At 43.7% G+C, this 19,746-nt stretch overlaps 2 protein-coding genes across 2 annotated transcripts in view; one reads left to right on the top strand and one right to left on the bottom strand.

Moving 5' to 3' along the window:
* The window catches only part of cers1 (ceramide synthase 1), a 39,921-nt gene that overhangs the window by 4,435 nt on the left and 15,740 nt on the right, over positions 1 to 19,746 (bottom strand). The window contains exons 2-6 of the mRNA XM_085265210.1: positions 13,536 to 13,695; positions 2,436 to 2,616; positions 1,610 to 1,771; positions 1,294 to 1,441; positions 1,042 to 1,181 (exon numbers count right to left, since the gene is read on the bottom strand). Of these exons, the coding sequence (XP_085121336.1) occupies positions 1,042 to 1,181; positions 1,294 to 1,441; positions 1,610 to 1,771; positions 2,436 to 2,616; positions 13,536 to 13,695 (791 nt within the window). The remainder of the gene's footprint in view (positions 1 to 1,041; positions 1,182 to 1,293; positions 1,442 to 1,609; positions 1,772 to 2,435; positions 2,617 to 13,535; positions 13,696 to 19,746) is intronic.
* LOC146546314 (uncharacterized) lies at positions 6,866 to 12,775 on the top strand. The gene has a single exon (XM_085265211.1). The coding sequence runs from the start codon at positions 7,027 to 7,029 to the stop codon at positions 7,942 to 7,944; it is 918 nt and encodes a 305-aa protein (XP_085121337.1). The 5' UTR covers positions 6,866 to 7,026; the 3' UTR covers positions 7,945 to 12,775.

The raw sequence follows: 19,746 nt of genomic DNA on the forward strand, positions 1-19,746 counted from the left end.
CGTGAAGTAATGGGAAGGAACTTTGACCTTAATTCTTTTCTTTCCTCAATTATTTCCAGTCAACTGCATGTAGGAGAGGAACACAGCTTTCAGCGTGGCAGTCTTTCTATTGGCCAGTAGGGGGCGATCTCCTGAGCATTGTCTATTAAGTCTACCAGAAAATGATCCTACATCTTACTTGATTGACCTTGTAGTCTCAAGTCTTCCTTAGTATAACATTATTCTTTGTTCCCACTTAAAGTGGAACAGCAGGAAATTCTTTAGGGCACGGCTACTTAGAGCCACAACAATTTAAGCGTTCAGTGTCTCACAGCTTAGCACATTGCTGCCTCCCACTGGTGTTGTACATCAGTGCAGTGTTTGGCATCCCACTGAGTGGGTAGCGTTCTGTGTTTGTGTCCCATCAAACAGCATTATAAAGGGAAATCTGTCTAATGTCCAGTTTCCCAAATTCTCCTTTGACCCAGTCACACGGGAACCCACGAGCACATGCAGTGCAGGCTCCAGGAACCCACTGAGTTTCTCTGCTAGCTCCAATCCACTCGCCAGCCTGAATGTCCCGGCGTTAGCCTTGTAAATATGATGTCATCTTTCTGAGGCCACGTTTACCTGATGCTTCGATGTTGTATAGCTTTCTGCTGTCTGCTTCCCACTCAAGCTGTCACTGATGATTCAGCCTCTCGCTGATGAATCGGTCAGCTCAAAGCACAAAGCGCAGCATCAAAGAGCTGCTCGCATGGCTTTGGGCTCGCCGTTTTGTTTGTTTGTTTAGTATACTCGACATATTCCAGTAAGGCTTGGCTATAGAAATGTGTTTCATCATTAAATGTGTATTTTGGTAACGTCTGGATGTCTTGTACTGTCAGGCAGCGCTCAGAGAGGATGGTTGAAACAGGACCGTTTACAGTCTAATGTGTTAAATCTAATAATTTATTAATGTGGAAATTCTGCCACTGAACATCAGCACAGCTGCTTTGGTTTCCTCTAAAATAAGATCTACATTACATGACCCAAAGTACACATGCTGAAGGTTGGGCTCACCCCTGTGCAGAGTTGTGATGTCCAGCATCATCAGTGCTGTTTTCTGCTGGAGGCTCCTTCCTGCTGTCCTCGTCCTCGTACTCCCTAACATCGTTCACCTCCTTTACTTTCAGCAGCTTCACTACAAACATCACAATGAACTGCACACAACAGGGGAGGAAAACAGGAAATGCAAAGAAATCAGACGGCGTGTCCAAAAATGAAAGACTTTCAGGGTTTGAATGAAACATTTGACAAAACCAGTGTCCTCACCAAGAACCAGTAGATGTTCATGAGAAGCAGGGCGAAGAGAAGCGCATTGAAGAAGAAGTAAAAGGGGATGTGGGGGACGGACTGGAGGCTGGACACACATGTGGCATACATGACTTTGAGGGGGAACCAGTACAGACGGAACCAGAACCTGAGAGAGACGAAAACGGGAACACAATGTATTACATATCCGCTCGTCTTCAGCGTCTTCCAGACAGAATAATTATAATGCTGTCAAGACTACAAAACGCTTCACCGTGATGGAGAACAAATGGAGAACAAGCAGCTGAGGAAAATAAGCCGATGTTAAATCTCTCACCAAGTGATGCTGAAGCTGACAGAGCCCAAGTTGGACAGCACGTCGTTTAGCAGGTAATAGCCTCCTCCTCTGGACTTCAGGTAGACGTTGAGCTTGGTGAACTCCAGCTGGATGTCGTTGATGTCGTGCAGGAATAACACTAGAATCCCGATGTTGTGGTATCTGGAGGGCAGAGAGCACAGACTGTGGCACGAGGATCCTGATAGATGCTGAGCTCGGTGACAAGAAGAAAGCAGACTTGACTTTTACATTTTCTATACATTCACTCTGTTGTCTTTGTTCTTTGGGTCGGTACAATGTGATATTTAGACACACCACATAGCTTTTTATCCTTTTTACCTCAAAACACTGAAGAGGTCAGCGGTCCAATTACAATTCAGTCTTATATATATATATAGCTCCAAATCACAACAAAAGTTGCCCAAAAGCATTTTGTATGGCCTACAACAACACAGAGAAAGCCACAGTAATCATATGAGCCCCTAAGAGCAAGAGCTCTGGCGACAGTGGGAAGGAAAAACTCCCTTTTAACAGGAAGAAGCCTCCGACGGAGCCAGCCTCAGGGAGGGGCGGGGCCATCTGTAACGTGATAAATGTCATTCCCTCGATGTTGTCAGCAATCGTATTTACAGATTTACTTTTTTCTGATAATTTGCATTTTACTTAAGGCAGTGAACGAACACATCTGCTCTAGTTTCCACTAAACTCTGCCTCCTACCCTCCAGTCAAACTGGTGTTTCGACTAACCAACCAAAACTATACAATCATTCATGAACTGTGATTTTGTGCTTCTGTGTTAGAAAATGAGCTGAAAAACAAAAAGTACCTGAATGCGTAGGAGAAGCTGATGAGCGCCAGCGTGATGATGTGGTGCACCACCATGACAGCAGAGTCCTTCCTCCATGCGTCCATATAGATGGTAGCATAAATGGAGTGGCCGTAGAAGCTGCCCTGGATCAGGTAGGCGATGGCGATGTCTGTAGGCACTGACATACCGCTCTTCCAGTCTGCAGGGACAGATGGGAAATTTTATCCTGCTTGCATAAGGTGTTTTAAGAACACGCTTGTGAATGTAGATAATGAATGATGTACAGTAAAGCATTTTGTTTTTATTCTGGACTTCACTGTTTCCCTTCCTGTCGCCAACGCCGTCTTTAACACGACCATAAATAACAAAGATACTCTGTTTACAGGGCAGCAACACCACACACTGGGCGATACGGGTTTCTAGTCTTAACGAGCTTTTGTGGGGGGTTGTTTTGGTAATACTTTTTTGTAACACTTTGTAATTTTAAGCCATTAAACTGTGGTCAACCAAACATGCAGAAAGGCCTCAGCTGACAGTGAGATTCAAATCCAGAGCTCATTAACATCCGTGCACAAGTCAATCATGTGTGCACTTCTTAAAGCCTCTAAAACACATGACTACCTGCCGCTCATCAACATCTTTGTTAATCGATAAATGCACGATGACCTCGGTTTGGATCGAGACGCGCAGTGAAATCAGAACATCTTCCAATAAACACAAAGAGTCGTGCAGCCTCTTGAAGAAGTTCACCTCTGAACTTCCTCACATGCATCCTATCTACATCCTTCTTCTCATAAGACAGCTTCTGCTCTTTGCACAATTTTTCACAAGATAAAAGGCGAAGAGGCGACTGCGTTGCATTTGTCACTGCGGTGGAACAGAGGCGTGCCTTTCACATCAGGCCCCCAGCTCACGTGATGGAGGCACATGTTTGTCTCTGCCAAAATGTGGTTTAACGCACTGTCGACCATTTGTGGCCAAAAATAGAGTCACAGTATCTGTCAGATCAGATTGTGGTGGCGTCTAGATCTCAGAAACATTTACAGTCAAACACCATCAGCATCTGCTGGTGACTGAGTGAAGAATGACTCAGCCACACTGTTTGTGACACATTTCATGAAACAGACGACTGTGGAGGCTTTTTTTTAAACTCTAACTATGACTGTAACTCTAACTGTGACTGTAACCTTAACTGTGACTGTAGCTGTAACTGTAACTGTGACTGTAGCTGTAACTGTAACTGTGACTGTAGCTGTAACTGTGACTGTAGCTGTAACTGTAACTGTGACTGTAGCTGTAACTGTGACTGTGACTGTAACTGTGACTGTAGCTGTAACTGTAACTGTGACTGTAACTCTAACTGTGACTGTAGCTGTGACTGTGACTGTAACTGTGACTGTAGCTGTAACTGTAACTGTGACTGTGACTGTAGCTGTAACTGTGACTGTAGCTGTAACTGTGACTGTGACTGTAGCTGTAACTGTGACTGTAGCTGTGACTGTGACTGTAACTGTGACTGTAGCTGTAACTGTGACTGTAACTGTGACTGTAGCTGTAACTGTAACTGTGACTGTAGCTGTAACTGTAACTGTGACTGTAACTGTGACTGTGACTGTAGCTGTAACTGTAACTGTGACTGTAACTGTGACTGTAACTGTAGCTGTAACTGTGACTGTAACTGTGACTGTAGCTGTAACTGTGACTGTAGCTGTGACTGTAGCTGTAACTGTGACTGTAGCTGTGACTGTGACTGTAACTGTGACTGTAGCTGTAACTGTGACTGTAACTGTAGCTGTAACTGTAACTGTGACTGTAACTCTAACTGTGACTGTAGCTGTAACTGTAACTGTGACTGTAACTGTGACTGTAACTGTAGCTGTAACTGTGACTGTAACTGTGACTGTAACTGTAACTGTGACTGTAGCTGTAGCTGTAACTGTGACTGTGACTGTAGCTGTGACTGTGACTAATAACGGCTCTGACTGGGGGTCTCTGGAGTCCAAAGCCTTAGTAATGGCTTTGTAACTCTTTTCAGACTGATAGATGTCAATGACTCATGTTGACGTGTTGCTTTTTGAGCTCTTTTAGCTAAATTGACTCAGTCAGCAGGTTTTATTTAAGTGAGTTCTTGATTTATCAGGTCTGGCAGTGGCTAATGGTTCATTCACAGTTAATTCATGACTTAACAAAAGTGGCCAATTACTTTATTCAGGGTCAGGTAAGATTTTTTTCCCTTAATAAATGAAATCATCATTTAAAAATGTTTATCTTTGGCTAATATTTGATGCTCAACAACATTTAAGTGTGACACATATGCAAGAAACCCGCTGCAAATGGACAATAACTTCCAGGGGATACCAGAAGTGAAGGGTCAGCTGTGGTAGTCAGGATGGGAGGAAGCTGGAGCGATCGCGTTTATCCCCGAGAGCTTTACAGAGGGTTTTTAAAGTGCTGTGAGAAACGAGCTAAATGCATGTAGCCTGGCTTATATCACTGAAACCTATCGGATGTTGGACGGAAACTTTCTCCTCCTGTGTTTGAGTAAGGCTCGTCTCCAGTGATATGGGGTTACGTTGGGGCCTTGTGTAATGTTCATTGATTGGACCGTCCGTCATTAAACATTGAGAGGAGGGCCGCTAGCTGCATCACAACAGAGGAGCTGCCAAGGGGGAGGCATGGGAACTGGAGCCTTTTTTCCCCTCTACTGGGGACCAAAGCTTTTCTCATCTCTTTGGGGCAGCGATACACTCCTCCTCCTCAGTCCCGTCACTGCACTTTGATTTCGACTAATTTCCTAAATTCTCACAGTAGCTGTATCTCTTTCCCTTCCTCCCTCCATTAGTAACAGTCCAGCCTTGTAGAGGAATAAAGCTTCTGCACACATCTCAGGCTGACAGCTATTAAAAGCGAAGCAGCGATTAAACACGAACCTGGCGCCGTCAGCTAGCCTTTGTGAGCTCGGCGCAGGAGCCTTGACAACTCTGTGTCTGATAGAAGAGGCTGAGAGACTATGAAAGGCACCACTGAATTATATGTGAAATCCCCAGTGTGCATCTATCCTCTATTAGCAATGCAATGATGAGCACTACACAGGGTCTCAGCCGCGGCGCTGCTCTCCATGAAGTACAATTTGCCGCTGATTTATTGTAAACGGTGGGGCAGAACTCGGAAAACATGAATAAATTATTAATAGATAGCTTTATTTTAACAAATACTGGTCTGTATAAACAAGTAAATAAATATGCTTTTTGCATTGTATAAAAAAACTACAATAAATCCTAAAGAACCATAAAAGGTGACCAGTTAAAAGCTGCAAATATGCATAAACCAAAACCACATCCTGCATGCGCTGCTATGCGGCTCTTCCTCAACCTCCTCCGACCACAGGTACAACATGCCCAGGACCCACTACAGTTTGCATACAAGGCGGGTGTCGGAGTGGAGGATGCCATCCTGTACCTCCTACACAGAGCCCACTCACACCTGGATGGGGGAAAAGGCACGGTCAGGATCCTGTTTCTTGACTTTTCCAGTGCCTTTAATACCATCCGGCCCTGTATGCTTCAAGAAAAACTGAACAGGATGGAGGTGGACCCCTGCCTGGTGGCTTGGATCTCCGACTACCTCACCGACAGACCACAGTACGTCAGGCTGAAGGACATCACGTCTGACACAGTGGTCAGCAGCACAGGAGCACCACAGGGAACTGTGCTGTCCCCTCTTCTCTTCACCCTGTACACCTCTGACTTCTGCTACAACTCTGAATTATGCCATATTCAGAAGTTTGCAGATGACACAGCCATCATGGGGTGTATCTGGGATGATCAGGAAGAGGAGTACAGAAGTCTGGTGAGGAACTTTGTCGCATGGAGTCACACAAACCACCTGCAACTCAACACCTCAAAGACTAAGGAACTGGTTGTGGACTTCGGGAGGTCCAGAGAAGGTCCACTGCCGGTTCAGATAGAGGGGGAGGAGGTGGAGGTGGTCAACAAGTACAAGTACCTCGGGCTGTGGGTGGACAATAAACTGGACTGGTCATGCAACACAGAGCACCTGTATAAAAAAGCCCAAAGCCGACTGTACTTCCTCAGGAGGCTGAGGTCTTTTAACATCTGCAGGAAGCTCCTGAGGATGTTTTACCAGTCGGTGGTTGCTGGAGTACTTTTCTATGCTGTGGTGTGCTGGGGGAGCAGCACAGCAAAGAAGGACTCATCCAGGCTGGAGAAACTGATCAGGAGGGCTAGCTCTGTGGTCGGCATGAAGCTGGACACTCTGGTGACAGTGGCAGAGAAAAGGACATTAAAGAAACTGCTGGACATTATGAACAATGCTGGGCATCCTCTGCACACGGCCATAAACAACCAGAAGAGTCTGTTCAGTGACAGGTTGCTTCTCCCCAAGACAAGAACTAACAGACTTAAAAACTCCTTTGTCCGGGGGAGGGGAGAGAGCAGCGACATGTGAAGACGTGTTTTTGCGAGCTCTGCTTAGATTGACCATTTGCGTAATTTTCCCGCTCCCCTTCTAGTACATCCCGGCGCGAACCCGTCTCACAAGTGCCTAATCTTTCGAATCAGTTGTATTTTGTAGTCTAAAGCTGTTCAACATGCCTAAATCGCTCAAGCAGAAGCCGGGGCCTGATGCCTCGGACTTGCCTGGTGCGGATCCGGCCGCGGGGGTGGGGGCCGGGCCGGATCTCGACACAATCATGGCTGCCATAAAGCAAACGGAGCAGAATGTGCTAGCCAAGATCGACTCGTCTGTGATGGCAGCTGCAGGTGAACTACACAAGAAAATAGACGACTTGGCGGGTGATTTAAGGTCAGAGGTCCTGAGTGTGCGCGCAGAGTTTGCGAAGGCTATCGAAGACATGCAGAAAGAAAACGCCACGCTCTCGACCCGCACTGATGATCTTGAGGAGGAAGCTAATGGCCAGGCTAACCGTGTTGTAGCACTGGAAGCTAAAGTTGATGCGCTATCTGCCCAAGTCGTCCGGTTGGCAGACAAGGCCGATGATTTGGAGTCCCGGCAACGTCGTGATAACTGCAGACTAATTGGAGTGGAAGAGGGATTCGGAAATATTCGACCGGAGAAAGCCGTGGCTGAATTGTTGAAGGAAGCGCTCGCCCTCGACTATACGCCGACGCTCGATCGGGCGCATAGGAGCCTGCAGCCGAGGCCAAAGGATGGAGATGCCCCGAGACCGATAATCGTCAAGTTCCACTATTTTCAGGAGAAAGTGGATGTTCTTCGAAAGGCCATGGGGGCAGGTCCCATTACCCGTAATGGGAAGCGTTTCTACATCTACCCAGATTACTCGGCCACCGTTAGAAAGAAGAGATCGGCCTTTACCGAGGTGAGGAGATTGCTTCGCCGGTGTACGGGAGTGAAATATGGTCTCCTGTATCCAGCTACATTGAAAATCACGACCCCGGCTGGCGAACAGATGTCTTTCGAAGACCCGATCAAGGCAAGGCACTACGTCGAGACCAATCTGCGCCCACGGGAGACGGAGGGAGAGTGACAGTTAATTCACGGACCACAACAAGTATCACACGCTGCGTGCTAACATTGAGGTAGTCTGCACAGGCTGTGCATTGACTGGTGAACGTCGCCACGCTACGGTTGGATGCCCTTTATGATTGGACAAGGTATAGCTATAAGATGTTGGGGATTTCTGTGGATGTCATGTGGCCTGGGGAATATTTTATTTCAGAATATCTTTGGTATCCTTATTGGTCTTAGTTCCAGCCCGACACCATAACCCCAACAGTGCTTTTATTTTGCTTTTTGATGTATTCTGATTAATTAATCCCCTTTTTCTTATCATCAGTGTCATTATTTTTATTGGGTTTTACCCCTTTCTTGTGGGATTATTTTCCAACCGTGAGTGTTCAGAGCCGTACCGGCCTGTAAGTGGATGGGTGCCGACATGCATGCGGCAATAATGATGCTGAGTCAAGGGTCCTATTATACTTTGTTCTGTCTTTGCTGAGTTCATGTAAGAGTTTAAGCTAGTGTAAACGTGTTATATGCCTAGGAGAGAGAGGAGTGTTTTCAGGGCAGTCTCAGGTTTGTGGAAGACCAGCCCAGGGGTCCAGGATGGTGAGAGGTTTATCTATGTTTATCTGTTTGTTTTTGTTAGTTTTGCTTTGGGTTTATCTGTGGTTTATGTTGTGGCTCAAACAGGCACTGAAACACTGAGATATAACCAACGTGCAGGATCAGTCTATTATCGATTGTGGCACTATGACTCTGGATAATGTGAATAATCAACAGAAATCGGTCTCATTCATTAGCTGGAACGTCAAAGGGCTGAATAATTTGGTTAAAAGAAGCAAGGTATTTAGTCATTTGAAATCGCTCAAACCTGACGTGATGTTTCTACAGGAGACACACTTAAATACTAACTCCCAAAAAAGATTAGGTTGTAAGTGGATTGGACAAATATATCATTCACGTTTTAACTACAAAGCCAGGGGAACAGCAATCTTAATTAGGAAGGGGGTTCCATTTGAACACTCTGAAGTGATATCAGATCCTAATGGCAGATATGTTGTTGTAGTGGGCAAGCTGTTTAACACACCACTAATACTGGCTAATATTTATGGACCTAACTGGGACAACGCACAGTTCTTTCTTAATTTTTTTTCGACTCTCCCAGACCTTGTCTCCTATAAACTAATTCTAGGTGGAGACTTTAATTGTGTCCTTTCTCCCCAGCTGGACCGATCAAGCGTAAGGTCGAGCAACACCCTCTCGTCAGCAGCAGTGGCTATTAATTCCCTACTTCGTTCTTACGGCTTATCGGACCCTTGGCGTGCAACAAACCCATCTACGAAGCAATTTTCCTTTTTTTCCCCTGTACATCATAGTTACTCCAGGATTGATTACTTCATTGTCGATAACCAGCTACTTCCCTTGATTTCCAGCACCAAATACCACAGTATAGTGTTGTCAGATCATAGCCCTGTGCAGATGGGTCTGGTTTTTCCAGGTAATGTAGCGCCCCAACGAACGTGGCGGCTAGACCCCCTATTACTTTTATGTGAACGCTTTAAAACGTTTCTCAGCAATCAGATTGACTTCTTTCTAGAAATTAATGACACCCAGGATGTGTCGAGGGGAGTCTTGTGGGAGTCTATGAAAGCCTATATTAGGGGCCAAGTTATTTCTTATGTGGCACACAGAGACAAGGAGCGCTCTAAACAACTTAAAGAACTGGCTGACAAGATTGCGGATATGGATAGGCGTTACGCTCTTTTACCTACGCCAGATCTTTTTAAGGAGAAATTACTGTTGCAAACTGAATTTGACACGCTTATGACATGGAGAGCCGAAAGAAATATTTTTAAATCCAGGCAGGTATATTATGAGCATGGAGATAAAGCGGGGAGGCTCCTTGCACTTCAGCTCAAGCAGCGGTCAGCTGAGCGCGTGATTTCGGGAATTGAAATAGGTGCTGATTCGATATCTCACGACCCCCGAGTCATTAATGACCAGTTCAAATATTTTTACTCTACCCTATATCAATCAGAGGTGGGCAGTAATTCATCCGAGATCTACTCGTTTCTTGACTCGCTGGATCTTCCCAAGCTCTCTCCGGACGCTCAGTCGCCTTTGGAACAGCCGTTGTCGATTGAAGAGATAACGAACGCTATTAAATTATCTCAGACTGGAAGGTCGCCAGGTCCGGACGGTTTCCCCATGGAGTTTTACAAGGAATTCTCTTCGAAGCTCACACCTATTTTAGAATCAGTTTATGCTGAATCTTTTGCTACTGGCAATCTGCCGCAGACGCTTACCCAGGCCACGATCTCAGTCTTACTAAAGAAAGATAAAGATCCTGTACAGTGTAGCTCATACAGGCCAATAAGTCTTTTGTGCTGTGACTATAAGATTTTAACCAAAACTCTTGCACTACGGTTGGACCCTATTATTTCCACCATTATTAATGAGGACCAAACGGGCTTCATTCCCGGACGGCAGTCATTTTTTAATGTGAGACGACTGTTTAATGTGGTATTCTCCCCCCATTCGACAATACAACCGGAAGTTATTCTGAGCCTTGACGCTGAAAAGGCGTTTGATAGAATCGAATGGTCCTACCTTTTCACAGTTCTGGAGAAATTCGGCATGGGACCTACTTTTTGTAGATGGATTAAAGTCCTATATTCAACGCCTATGGCTGCAGTCAGGACAAATGGTCTGATTTCGGAATATTTTTCGCTCTACAGGGGGACGAGGCAGGGCTGTTGCCTGTCACCCTTCCTGTTTGACATTGCGATCGAACCGCTGGCAATTGCTATCAGATCTGATGAGAGGATTAAAGGTATATCCAGGGGTGAGGTAACTCATAAAACTCTGCTTTATGCTGATGATCTCCTTTTGCAGATATCAGACCCAATTGGGAGTATGCCCCACCTTTTCCGCTGGCTGCGGGAGTTCAGCAACATATCGGGGTATAAGGTTAATTTATCAAAATCTTTACTGTTTCCATTGAACAATCTGGCAAAACAGACCACTTATGACGATTTGCCTTTTAAAATTGAAAATGACAAATTCACATATTTGGGACTGGAAATAGCTGGCTCGATTAAGACTATTTTCCAGTATAACTACAGGTCTATTCTGGACAGTACTAAATCTGATCTGGGTAGGTGGTCAAAACTTCCACTTTCGCTGGCAGGACGGATAAATGTGGTGAAGATGACTGTAATGCCCAGGTTTCTTTATCTATTCCAAATGATCCCCATCTTTCTCCCCAAATCCTATTTTGCCCAGCTGGATCGCTTTGTCTCTTTGTTCATATGGAACAAAAAACCTGCACGCATAAGGAGAGCAAGCCTGGAGAGAGCTAAAGCTGATGGTGGTTTGGGCTTACCTAATTTCTTATTCTATTATTGGGCTGCTAACATTGTCAAGCTGACATATTGGATAACCATGTTTGCGGATGGGGAGGGTCCAGTCTGGGCAGATATGGAACTGAGAGCTACACTCCCAATCTCTCCGATTTCGATCTTAACTGCCCCTCTCCCACTGAATGTCAAAGCATCTGGGCTGAACTCCAATTTGGTGGTTCAAAATTCAATTAAGATCTGGGGCCAATTCAGGAAACATTTTAACTTGACAAATACTTGTAGCTTTTCTCCGATAATGTTCAACCATCTTTTTACACCATCTCAAATAGATCATTCATTTGCAGTCTGGCACAGAAACGGTCTGGTTTTCTTTCAAGATCTCTTCACTGAGGATGGCTTTGTCTCATTTAAATATTTGTGTGAAGACCATAACTTACCAAAGTCTCACTACTTCAGATACCTTCAGGCTCGGAGTTTTGCCTCTAAATTTCTCCCAGGGTACCCGTCTCTGCCCTCTAAGGACCTACTGTATCTAGTTCTTAATGTGAGTCAGCCCACTAAAAGAGCAATATCGAAGATTTATGCATTGATTCTTGAAAGCTGCCCTCATACATGGGACAAACCTAAGGCGGCGTGGGAAGGGGAGGTTGGAGAACTCATGTCAGAAGACATCTGGAAGAAAGCCATACAGCGTATACATACGTCTTCTCTCTGTATTAGACATGGCCTGATTCAATTTAAGGTCGTCCACAGGCTCCACTATTCTAATGACAGACTGTCTAAACTGTACCCTGATGTTGCACCGAATTGTCCTAGATGTGATTACTCTCCTGTTTCTTTGGGGCACATGTTTTGGTCATGTCCCTCCCTGTATGGTTTCTGGACATCAATTTTTCAATCACTGTCAGCTATATCGGGTGAAACACTGCGGCCTGACTCTTTGATAGCTATCTTCGGTGTACCTCGGGAAGAGCTGAGACTCTCTCCCCTCCACAAAAACGCAATAGCCTTTGCCTCGTTGCATGCCCGCCGTCTGATACTGCTGAGCTGGAAGGCGTCGAACCCTCCTTCCTACGTCCATTGGATTAGAGAGGTGATGTTGGGATTAGCTCTGGAAAAAATTAGGTATACCGTGCGCGGCTTGGAGAGTAAATATGACAAAACCTGGTCACGGTTCATAACTCATGTCAAGAGTCTGTCTTTTGCCTGATTTATTGTTCTTTACTTGTTGGTAATTTATGCTCTTGCTCTCTTCTCGGACTGCTGTCCATAGTCTCCTCAATGCCCGTACTTTGACTGTTGGGATTTCTTTATTCCCTTTTTCTTCTTTGTTTCTTCTCTCATGTGCCGGGGTCCGGCTGTTGGTGCTATAATGACTGTCACAGATTGGTTTGAGTGTTTCTCCCCCTTTTTTTTTTTTTTTTTTTTTTTTTTTTTTTGTGTTGTGTGTATTGTGCTTCCTGGTTGTGGGGATGCCACCTGGATGGGGGTGGGGGGTAGGGTTTGCAACTTTTGTAAGAAATTCTGGACTGTTTTGTTGGAAAACTATAAATAAAGTTGTAAAAAAAAAAAAAAAAAAAACTCCTTTGTCCCACACGCCATCAAACTGTTTAACTCCTCTCTGGAGGGGAGAGGGAGGGGAGACAGGAGGACAAAGGAGGGGGGAACAACTAAGCTGTAGTGCCTCTTCACCTCACTGTGCAATACCTTTTGTAAATAGTCAACAGTGCAATAGACTCAATACTTGAAATGTGCAATTCACTTGTATTTTTATTTTTTATTCCTATTTATTCTATTTATCCCCTTTGTATATTTTATTTATATTTGTCTCTGTATTTATATATGTGTGTGTGTGTGTGTGTATATATATATATAACAATTCTGTAACTGTAACTTCTGTCGGTGCTGTGCTTTTTTGGAAATCGAATTTCCCAGAGGAACCCACCCGAGGGATTAATAAAGTTCTATCTTATCTTATCTTATCTTATAAATATCTGCCTATTTGAGGACTCAAGGTGGCATTTTACCCCCACAGTGTCTCCACAGGATTAGGCAGCGCTCCTGCTGTTTCATTAGATTAAAATGGCTTCAGCTTCTGAGCTGAGAGGTTCGGTATCTGTGTAAGTTAAAGTGCTGAGAGAATTGTGACTTAAAAATCGCCTGTTCGGGTTTTGTAGCATCCTGTATGATGAAGAGCTTAGGATTCAGTTAGCACAGGCTACAGAAGACATGTGATCAGTGTTGTGTATCGTACCGTAGAAGACAGAGGGCGGGTCATGGAAATAGGAGTAGGAGGTGAAGAAGAGCAGGTAGGTGCTGTAGGACCAGGACATGGTGTAGAAGACCAGCTTCCACGCGCTCTCTGGCATCTTGGCAGCATCTTTGGGCAGCAGCCTACACCACTGTCCGAGAGGCTGCAGAGAGAGCAGAGAGAGAGACGGTGAGAAAAAAACACCAGAGGAAGTCGAGCTGAGAATTAAATGAGCTGTTTCTAGACTTTTGGGTAGATCCTTGGAAACTGACGCTTTTTAAAAAATCTATTCTACATGCAGTGAGAGTCTGGGAAGGCAAACATGGCTGCTCGCTCTGCTCACGGTCGGCTGATACACGTTGAGGCTGCAGAGCTGAGGAAGTCGTTTAGTTGCCCATAATTCATTTTAGAGAATCGATCTTGTCTTGCGCTGCACTGCAAGTACTGAGAAAGATCATTAATAATTAATTTCAAATATTTTGCACAGAGTTGCAAGTTTATTGCCAGTAAGCTAAACAGTTCATGCATGAAGCTTCATGAAGCTTTGAGAGTTTTGCAGGTGCAGTGCTGTGCAAAAGTCTCGAGCTGTGAATAAGTAGTAGGTACAGCGATTTATTGAAATGTGCAATAGTATATGGAAATGCAGTATGCAAGGCAAAAATGCAATTTGCTTGAAAGCCAATATTTGGTGTGACCAGCTTTGTTCCTAACAGCGTCTGAAGTCTGTTAGGCATCTTCTCTGACCGGATGAGGCCAATCCATGACTGATCCTCTTCCACTGGTTGCTTTCGCTGCACTGGCAGCGTGTTTGGCATGACTGCAATGTTGACACTGAAGCTGCTGCCAGTCAGGTGGACCAAAATCTGATGGCACTTTTCTACGTCCATAATTTGGATCCCCAGCACCTCTTACTGAAATGTTTTACAGATGTGTGCATCTCTCCTCACCTCGTCCGTACATACTGATGATGATTTGAGCCGAAGAATCTCAAATTTGGTTTCATCACTCCATTATTATTATTTCCACTCATTTTCACTCCAGTTCTGCTGTAATCTGGCAAACCTCAGCCTTTTCTGCCTGTTTCCTTATCTTAAGAATGGCTTCTTGACAGCAACTATCCACTGACCGTGACCGACTGCATCAGGTCTTTGCTCCCCATTTCTAAAGGACACGACGTCCACAAACAGTTACCACAACTTTAAGGACACACTGCACATCATGCCATTTTTTTGAAAAAAAAAATACAAACACACAATTAGTTAGTTGTTAAGTTGTCTGTAAATAGTTTGGTTCCTTTTTTATGCTTGAGTGGACGGCATGAAACGAACACAGCCAGTGCTAAATTTACTCACATTTGTATACAGTGTAATAAAACATCTGTTTAACTTCTGCACTTCAAAACTAGACTGAAAAGTAAAACCAGCATGTTGAGGATTCATTCCACTGCAGTTTACAGCCAGGCTATCATATGCTTGTTTAATTGTTCCTAATAATCTGGCAACTGAGTGCAGAATGAAACCAAAGTACAAACAACTGAACAGACACTAAAAAATGTGCAGGGGTCGAAATGCCCTTCGTTAAATAAGAGAGGTCAGCTGCACGGTTTGGAGAACAACGACGTCCTGCAGTCTGTGAAGCTCGCGAGCTTCAGCACGCCTCTGCAGACTACAGTAGCAGCACATGACCGCCAGTCAGCCAGAAAAGTCTGCTAATGCTTTGCTTTCAAGCAGAAATAGAGGAAGTTGGTGAAGAGGCTCCTCATCAGACAAACCCGTGTAGGCGGTACCTAACCGACCCACCCACTCACGTTGAGCCTGTGTTATCTTCTTGGTTGCCCTCCCCCAAACTCACTTCCACCACTTTGTGAGGCCTTTTGTTGTCGCGGCAGCAGAAACTCTTAAAAATGAGCATAATTGATTAATTTTGAATGAAAGGGAGGAATCACTTGTGACCGTCGAACTAATAGAGACGTGGACAAAGGCACAGCACGTAGGTGAAGTAGTGCACCAGGTAAATTAATCAGACAGGCAAGTGCTTAGTGTTGCACAGCTGCGCCAAGACAGGAAACCAGAGTCAGCTCACCGCCTCGTACACAAACGACACGCACACGCGCTGGAAAGCAATGAAACGGTAACAGGAGGCAGCAGAGTGAAAGCTGGCTGTGTCAGTGATACGCTGCATCTCAATCAGTTGTTACCGAGCTGCTGGTCTACGGCTCCGTGATCCTTTTACATACATGACAAATTAATGGAGCGAGCGTGGCTGCAGATTAGAAAGCGTTCTGGTTTCTGCTTTTCCTGCATGACGCTGCTGTTTCTAACTTTTACTCCCGTTTTTAGGTTTTTTATCCTTCTTCTCCTGCTTTTTTGTGTCTCTGCTGTTTTCTGGGTCTGACGTCTGTCTGCGTCACACGCACGAGTCAAAACAGGACGAGAAGCTGATGGAGCAACACAGATGTGAGATTATGTGTTACATGTTCAGAAGAACAGGCAGCACGCGGGGGGCGGGGCACACGATCCCCAGCCGGGGCTGCTGACTGGTTGAGACACGGTGCGTGCTGAGTAAGTCATGACACTGTCCACGTTCTTTTAAGTCTCCAGTACATCTCCATCAGCCCTCCCATCCGTCTCCTCCCCTCACCCCCAGCTCTCTCTCACTACCCTCGTCTCCCTCCTGCCTGCGACATTTATTTATAGAAGCCAGCTGTCAGCACACAGCCCCCCTCCCACACTCTTTTAACACACACCCCCCTCGATTCACTCAAAAAAATAAGCTTTCCCACGTTCACAGTGGCTGAAACACTCGAGTCCGAAGACTCAGATATTAACTTTTAACTATGAGCCCAATTATGAAATTAAGGCTAAAGCCAATTTGAAATGGGAAACGGAGCAGATGAAGTATCTTGGAGTAAATATTACTAAAGATCTGTCTAAGATATACAATGCAAACTTTAATCCTTTAAGTTATAAAATAAATGAGGATATTAAAAGATGGAATTTATTACCATTTTTAAATTTTGAATCACGTATAGATACAGTTAAAATGAATATCTTGCCCAGGATGCTCTACCTACTCCAAACACTCCCTGTAGAAATAACTGACAAACAATTTCGGGAATGGGACAAAATAATCTCTAGGTTTATATGGCAGGGGAAAAAACCACGGATTAAGTACCAAACTATTCAGTTGGCTAAAGACAAAGGAGGGTTGGGGTTCCCATGTTTGAAAGACTATTATATTTCTGCTCAATTGAGGACATTAGTGTGTTGGTGTAATGTAGATTATCAAGCGAGATGGAAAGAACTAGAAACAGTGACCTTAAAAGATTCTCCAATTCAGGCAATTCTAGGGGATGTGACACTTATTAAAAAACAAATTCATCAAGGAAACCAATGGATTAACCTACCTTTAAAACTCTGGTTACAATTTCTTAATAAGAATGATTGGATTGAAGAGGTTAGGATTTTAAGATGGTGCGCTTTTGACAGTGATTTTTTACCTAATGAATTAGACGTAAGATATAAAAAATGGTCTGGACAAGGTTTAACGGCATATTGTATGTTTTACGATAAGGGAATTCTTAGGGACTTCCAATCAATAAAAGATCAATACCAGTTAAGTAAAACGGACTTTTTTAGGTTCTTACAAATTAGGCATCATCTATATAATTTTATATCTAAGAGAACAGATCTTTTTTCTTTACCTGTTCTGAGTATATTTGTCAAGGCTTATCAGGCTGACACAGGCCTTAAGGTGATTTCAAGATTGTACAAGGGTATACAAGAGGTTAAGAAGTGGAATACTACCTACATCAAAAAAAAATGGGAAAATGAAACAAATATAGCAATATCAGATAACATTTGGTATGAGCAGTGCGCTTTTCAGTGGAGAATTTCTAGTTCTAATACATGGAGATGTTACGGTTGGAAGAGTATCTGTAGGTTTTTTATTACCCCTGCACAAAGTAAACATTATTTTAATCACTCTAATTGCTGGAGAAATTGTGGGGCCCAAGGAGTAAAACATTTTCATCTGTTCTGGTCTTGCCCAAGGATCAACATTTTTTGGGTATTGATCCACTCTGAGTTGCAGATTATTTTTGGTATGCAGCTTCCCTTTAATTGGGACGAACTTTTGTTTGGATATTTATACTCAGTAAATGTAGATAAAATGTCTAAGCAGTTGTATGGTATCCTGAGTTTGGCTGCCCGTAAAATTATTACCAAGAAATGGCTTAGTGCGAAAATTCCATCACTGGGTGATTGGCATGAGACTGTACATGGGATGTTTAAAATGGAAAGAATTACCTTCATTAAAAGACTCCAGTTTGATATATTTAGTGAAATTTGGGGTAAATGGAAACACTACATCCGGTTAAGGAGACCCGATCTTGTTTGAATCTCTGTAACTATATATGCCACATTTCTGAATCGTTATGTGTTTATATGTATATGTTAGTATGTATGAGACTACAAGTGAACACATATGTAAGTAGGTATGTGTATGTATGCTTAAGAATATGGGTGTGTGAGTGAATATGTGTGTGCGAGTACATACACACTAGAGGGTACACCCGTCTGTTTTTCTTATTTTTTTTTTTTTTTTTATTTACGTCTGTTCTTGATTATATGTTTATTTTTGATTATTTGTGTTTATATAGGTTGTTTAATAAAAAGAGAATAACAAAAAAGAAACACTCGAGTCTGCTACAGGCTGCAGCAAAAGCACCAGCTCATATCTCACTGGTTAGTCGCCCTCATTCCGGATCCATCTCCAAGTAAAGTTAAAAAATATGGATCCTATCTGTTATATTCACCTCTGGCTGTTTCGCCCAGACTTGTCTGTCACTACACTACATAAATATATACACACACATCACATGCATTACATGTGTTTTGAGTCATCTGCAGTATTTCTGTCACTGTGTTTCCACTGCAGCGACTCTGCACTGGGTTACACAACCAAAGGTCTGTCCCAGTCGTGTAGTGACAAACACTACCATGTGTTTCTGTGGACTGTACCAAAACTGTCTAACACGAGCATAGACTGTTTATGGAAGACAGACGTCTGGGTGTGAAGAGTAAACTATCGTAGAAGTGCTTCCCTGATTTATGGCCTCAGTTTATGGTTGAATCTGTCCTTTAAAACTGTATTAAATAAGACATCGTGGTCCTTTTTTAAAATTACAGTAACATGTAGCTAGCCAATGAGTGAAAAGTGTCCCACAGTTTGATGAGTAGAGTCCATCTTGTGTTTGGAGTCTATGGATTTGAGTACTTTTCATTCTTTCTGCTATTCTTGTTCAGGCTGAGAAGAGAAAAAACTGATAGCAGCCAAAACTATTTACAGAGGAAGTCTAAAAAAAGAGCTGAACGCTTTTAAACTTTTGACTTCTAATAGTTTGTTTACTCTGATCCAAATCATGCACGAGTTTGCACGACTTTTAGCTTTTTCGTCTGGTTTGGTTTCTGTTCACACAAAGAAATCTGCACTCGTAGCAACCCAAATGTGCTGCTACAAACCAAACATTCAGTCTGCTTATTGGCCAGATGTGTCTGCAGCGAGAGCAACAAAAGTAAATAAACGAAAGACAAATGTGGTCATCTGACCAAACATCGCCGCTCATCCAAATGAGTCCTCGGGTCATTTTACAGCTAGTTACTACAGCTTGTGTACTCTGCTGCATCCCAGAATGCAAAGCATAGCTAGAAGGTATTTCTCAGATATACAGATATTCACCTATATATATATTTGTGTATACAATATAATATCAACACATACAGCAGCGTACACATCACAGCTAATGCAGTGCAGAGTCAAGCTCTGCCTCCATAGTAGCTGATCTCCTACACCTGACATATATATATAGACAGAGAGAGAGAGAGAGAGCGAGCTCCTGTATGACTCAGGCTCTAACTCACAGTACAGCAAATCGATGGTTGTTACTTTTTTATACCCTTTTGTGTATTGGTGCTCCTTACATCCTGAGTATTAAGTCCAATAATAAACCAAGTTGTTATATTTTTTGGTGAGTGTGTATAATCCCTACAAGATTACAATGACAACCACAAAACATTGGCTTCTTTGTAGACGTGCAGGCAGGGATCTATTACTTTGGCCTTCCTGGTTTGTATTAGGTTTCAGTACTTGTTGTAACATGCACACAGCAAGGCAGCCCCCCTGTGCTGGCTATTTTTTGACAATGGCACTCTCA

Source organism: Mchenga conophoros, linkage group LG23, assembly GCF_057382185.1.
Source record: "Mchenga conophoros isolate Kocher_MC1m ecotype Shallow Benthic linkage group LG23, M_conophoros_male_GT1.1, whole genome shotgun sequence".
Classification (NCBI taxonomy): Eukaryota; Metazoa; Chordata; class Actinopteri; order Cichliformes; family Cichlidae; genus Mchenga; species Mchenga conophoros.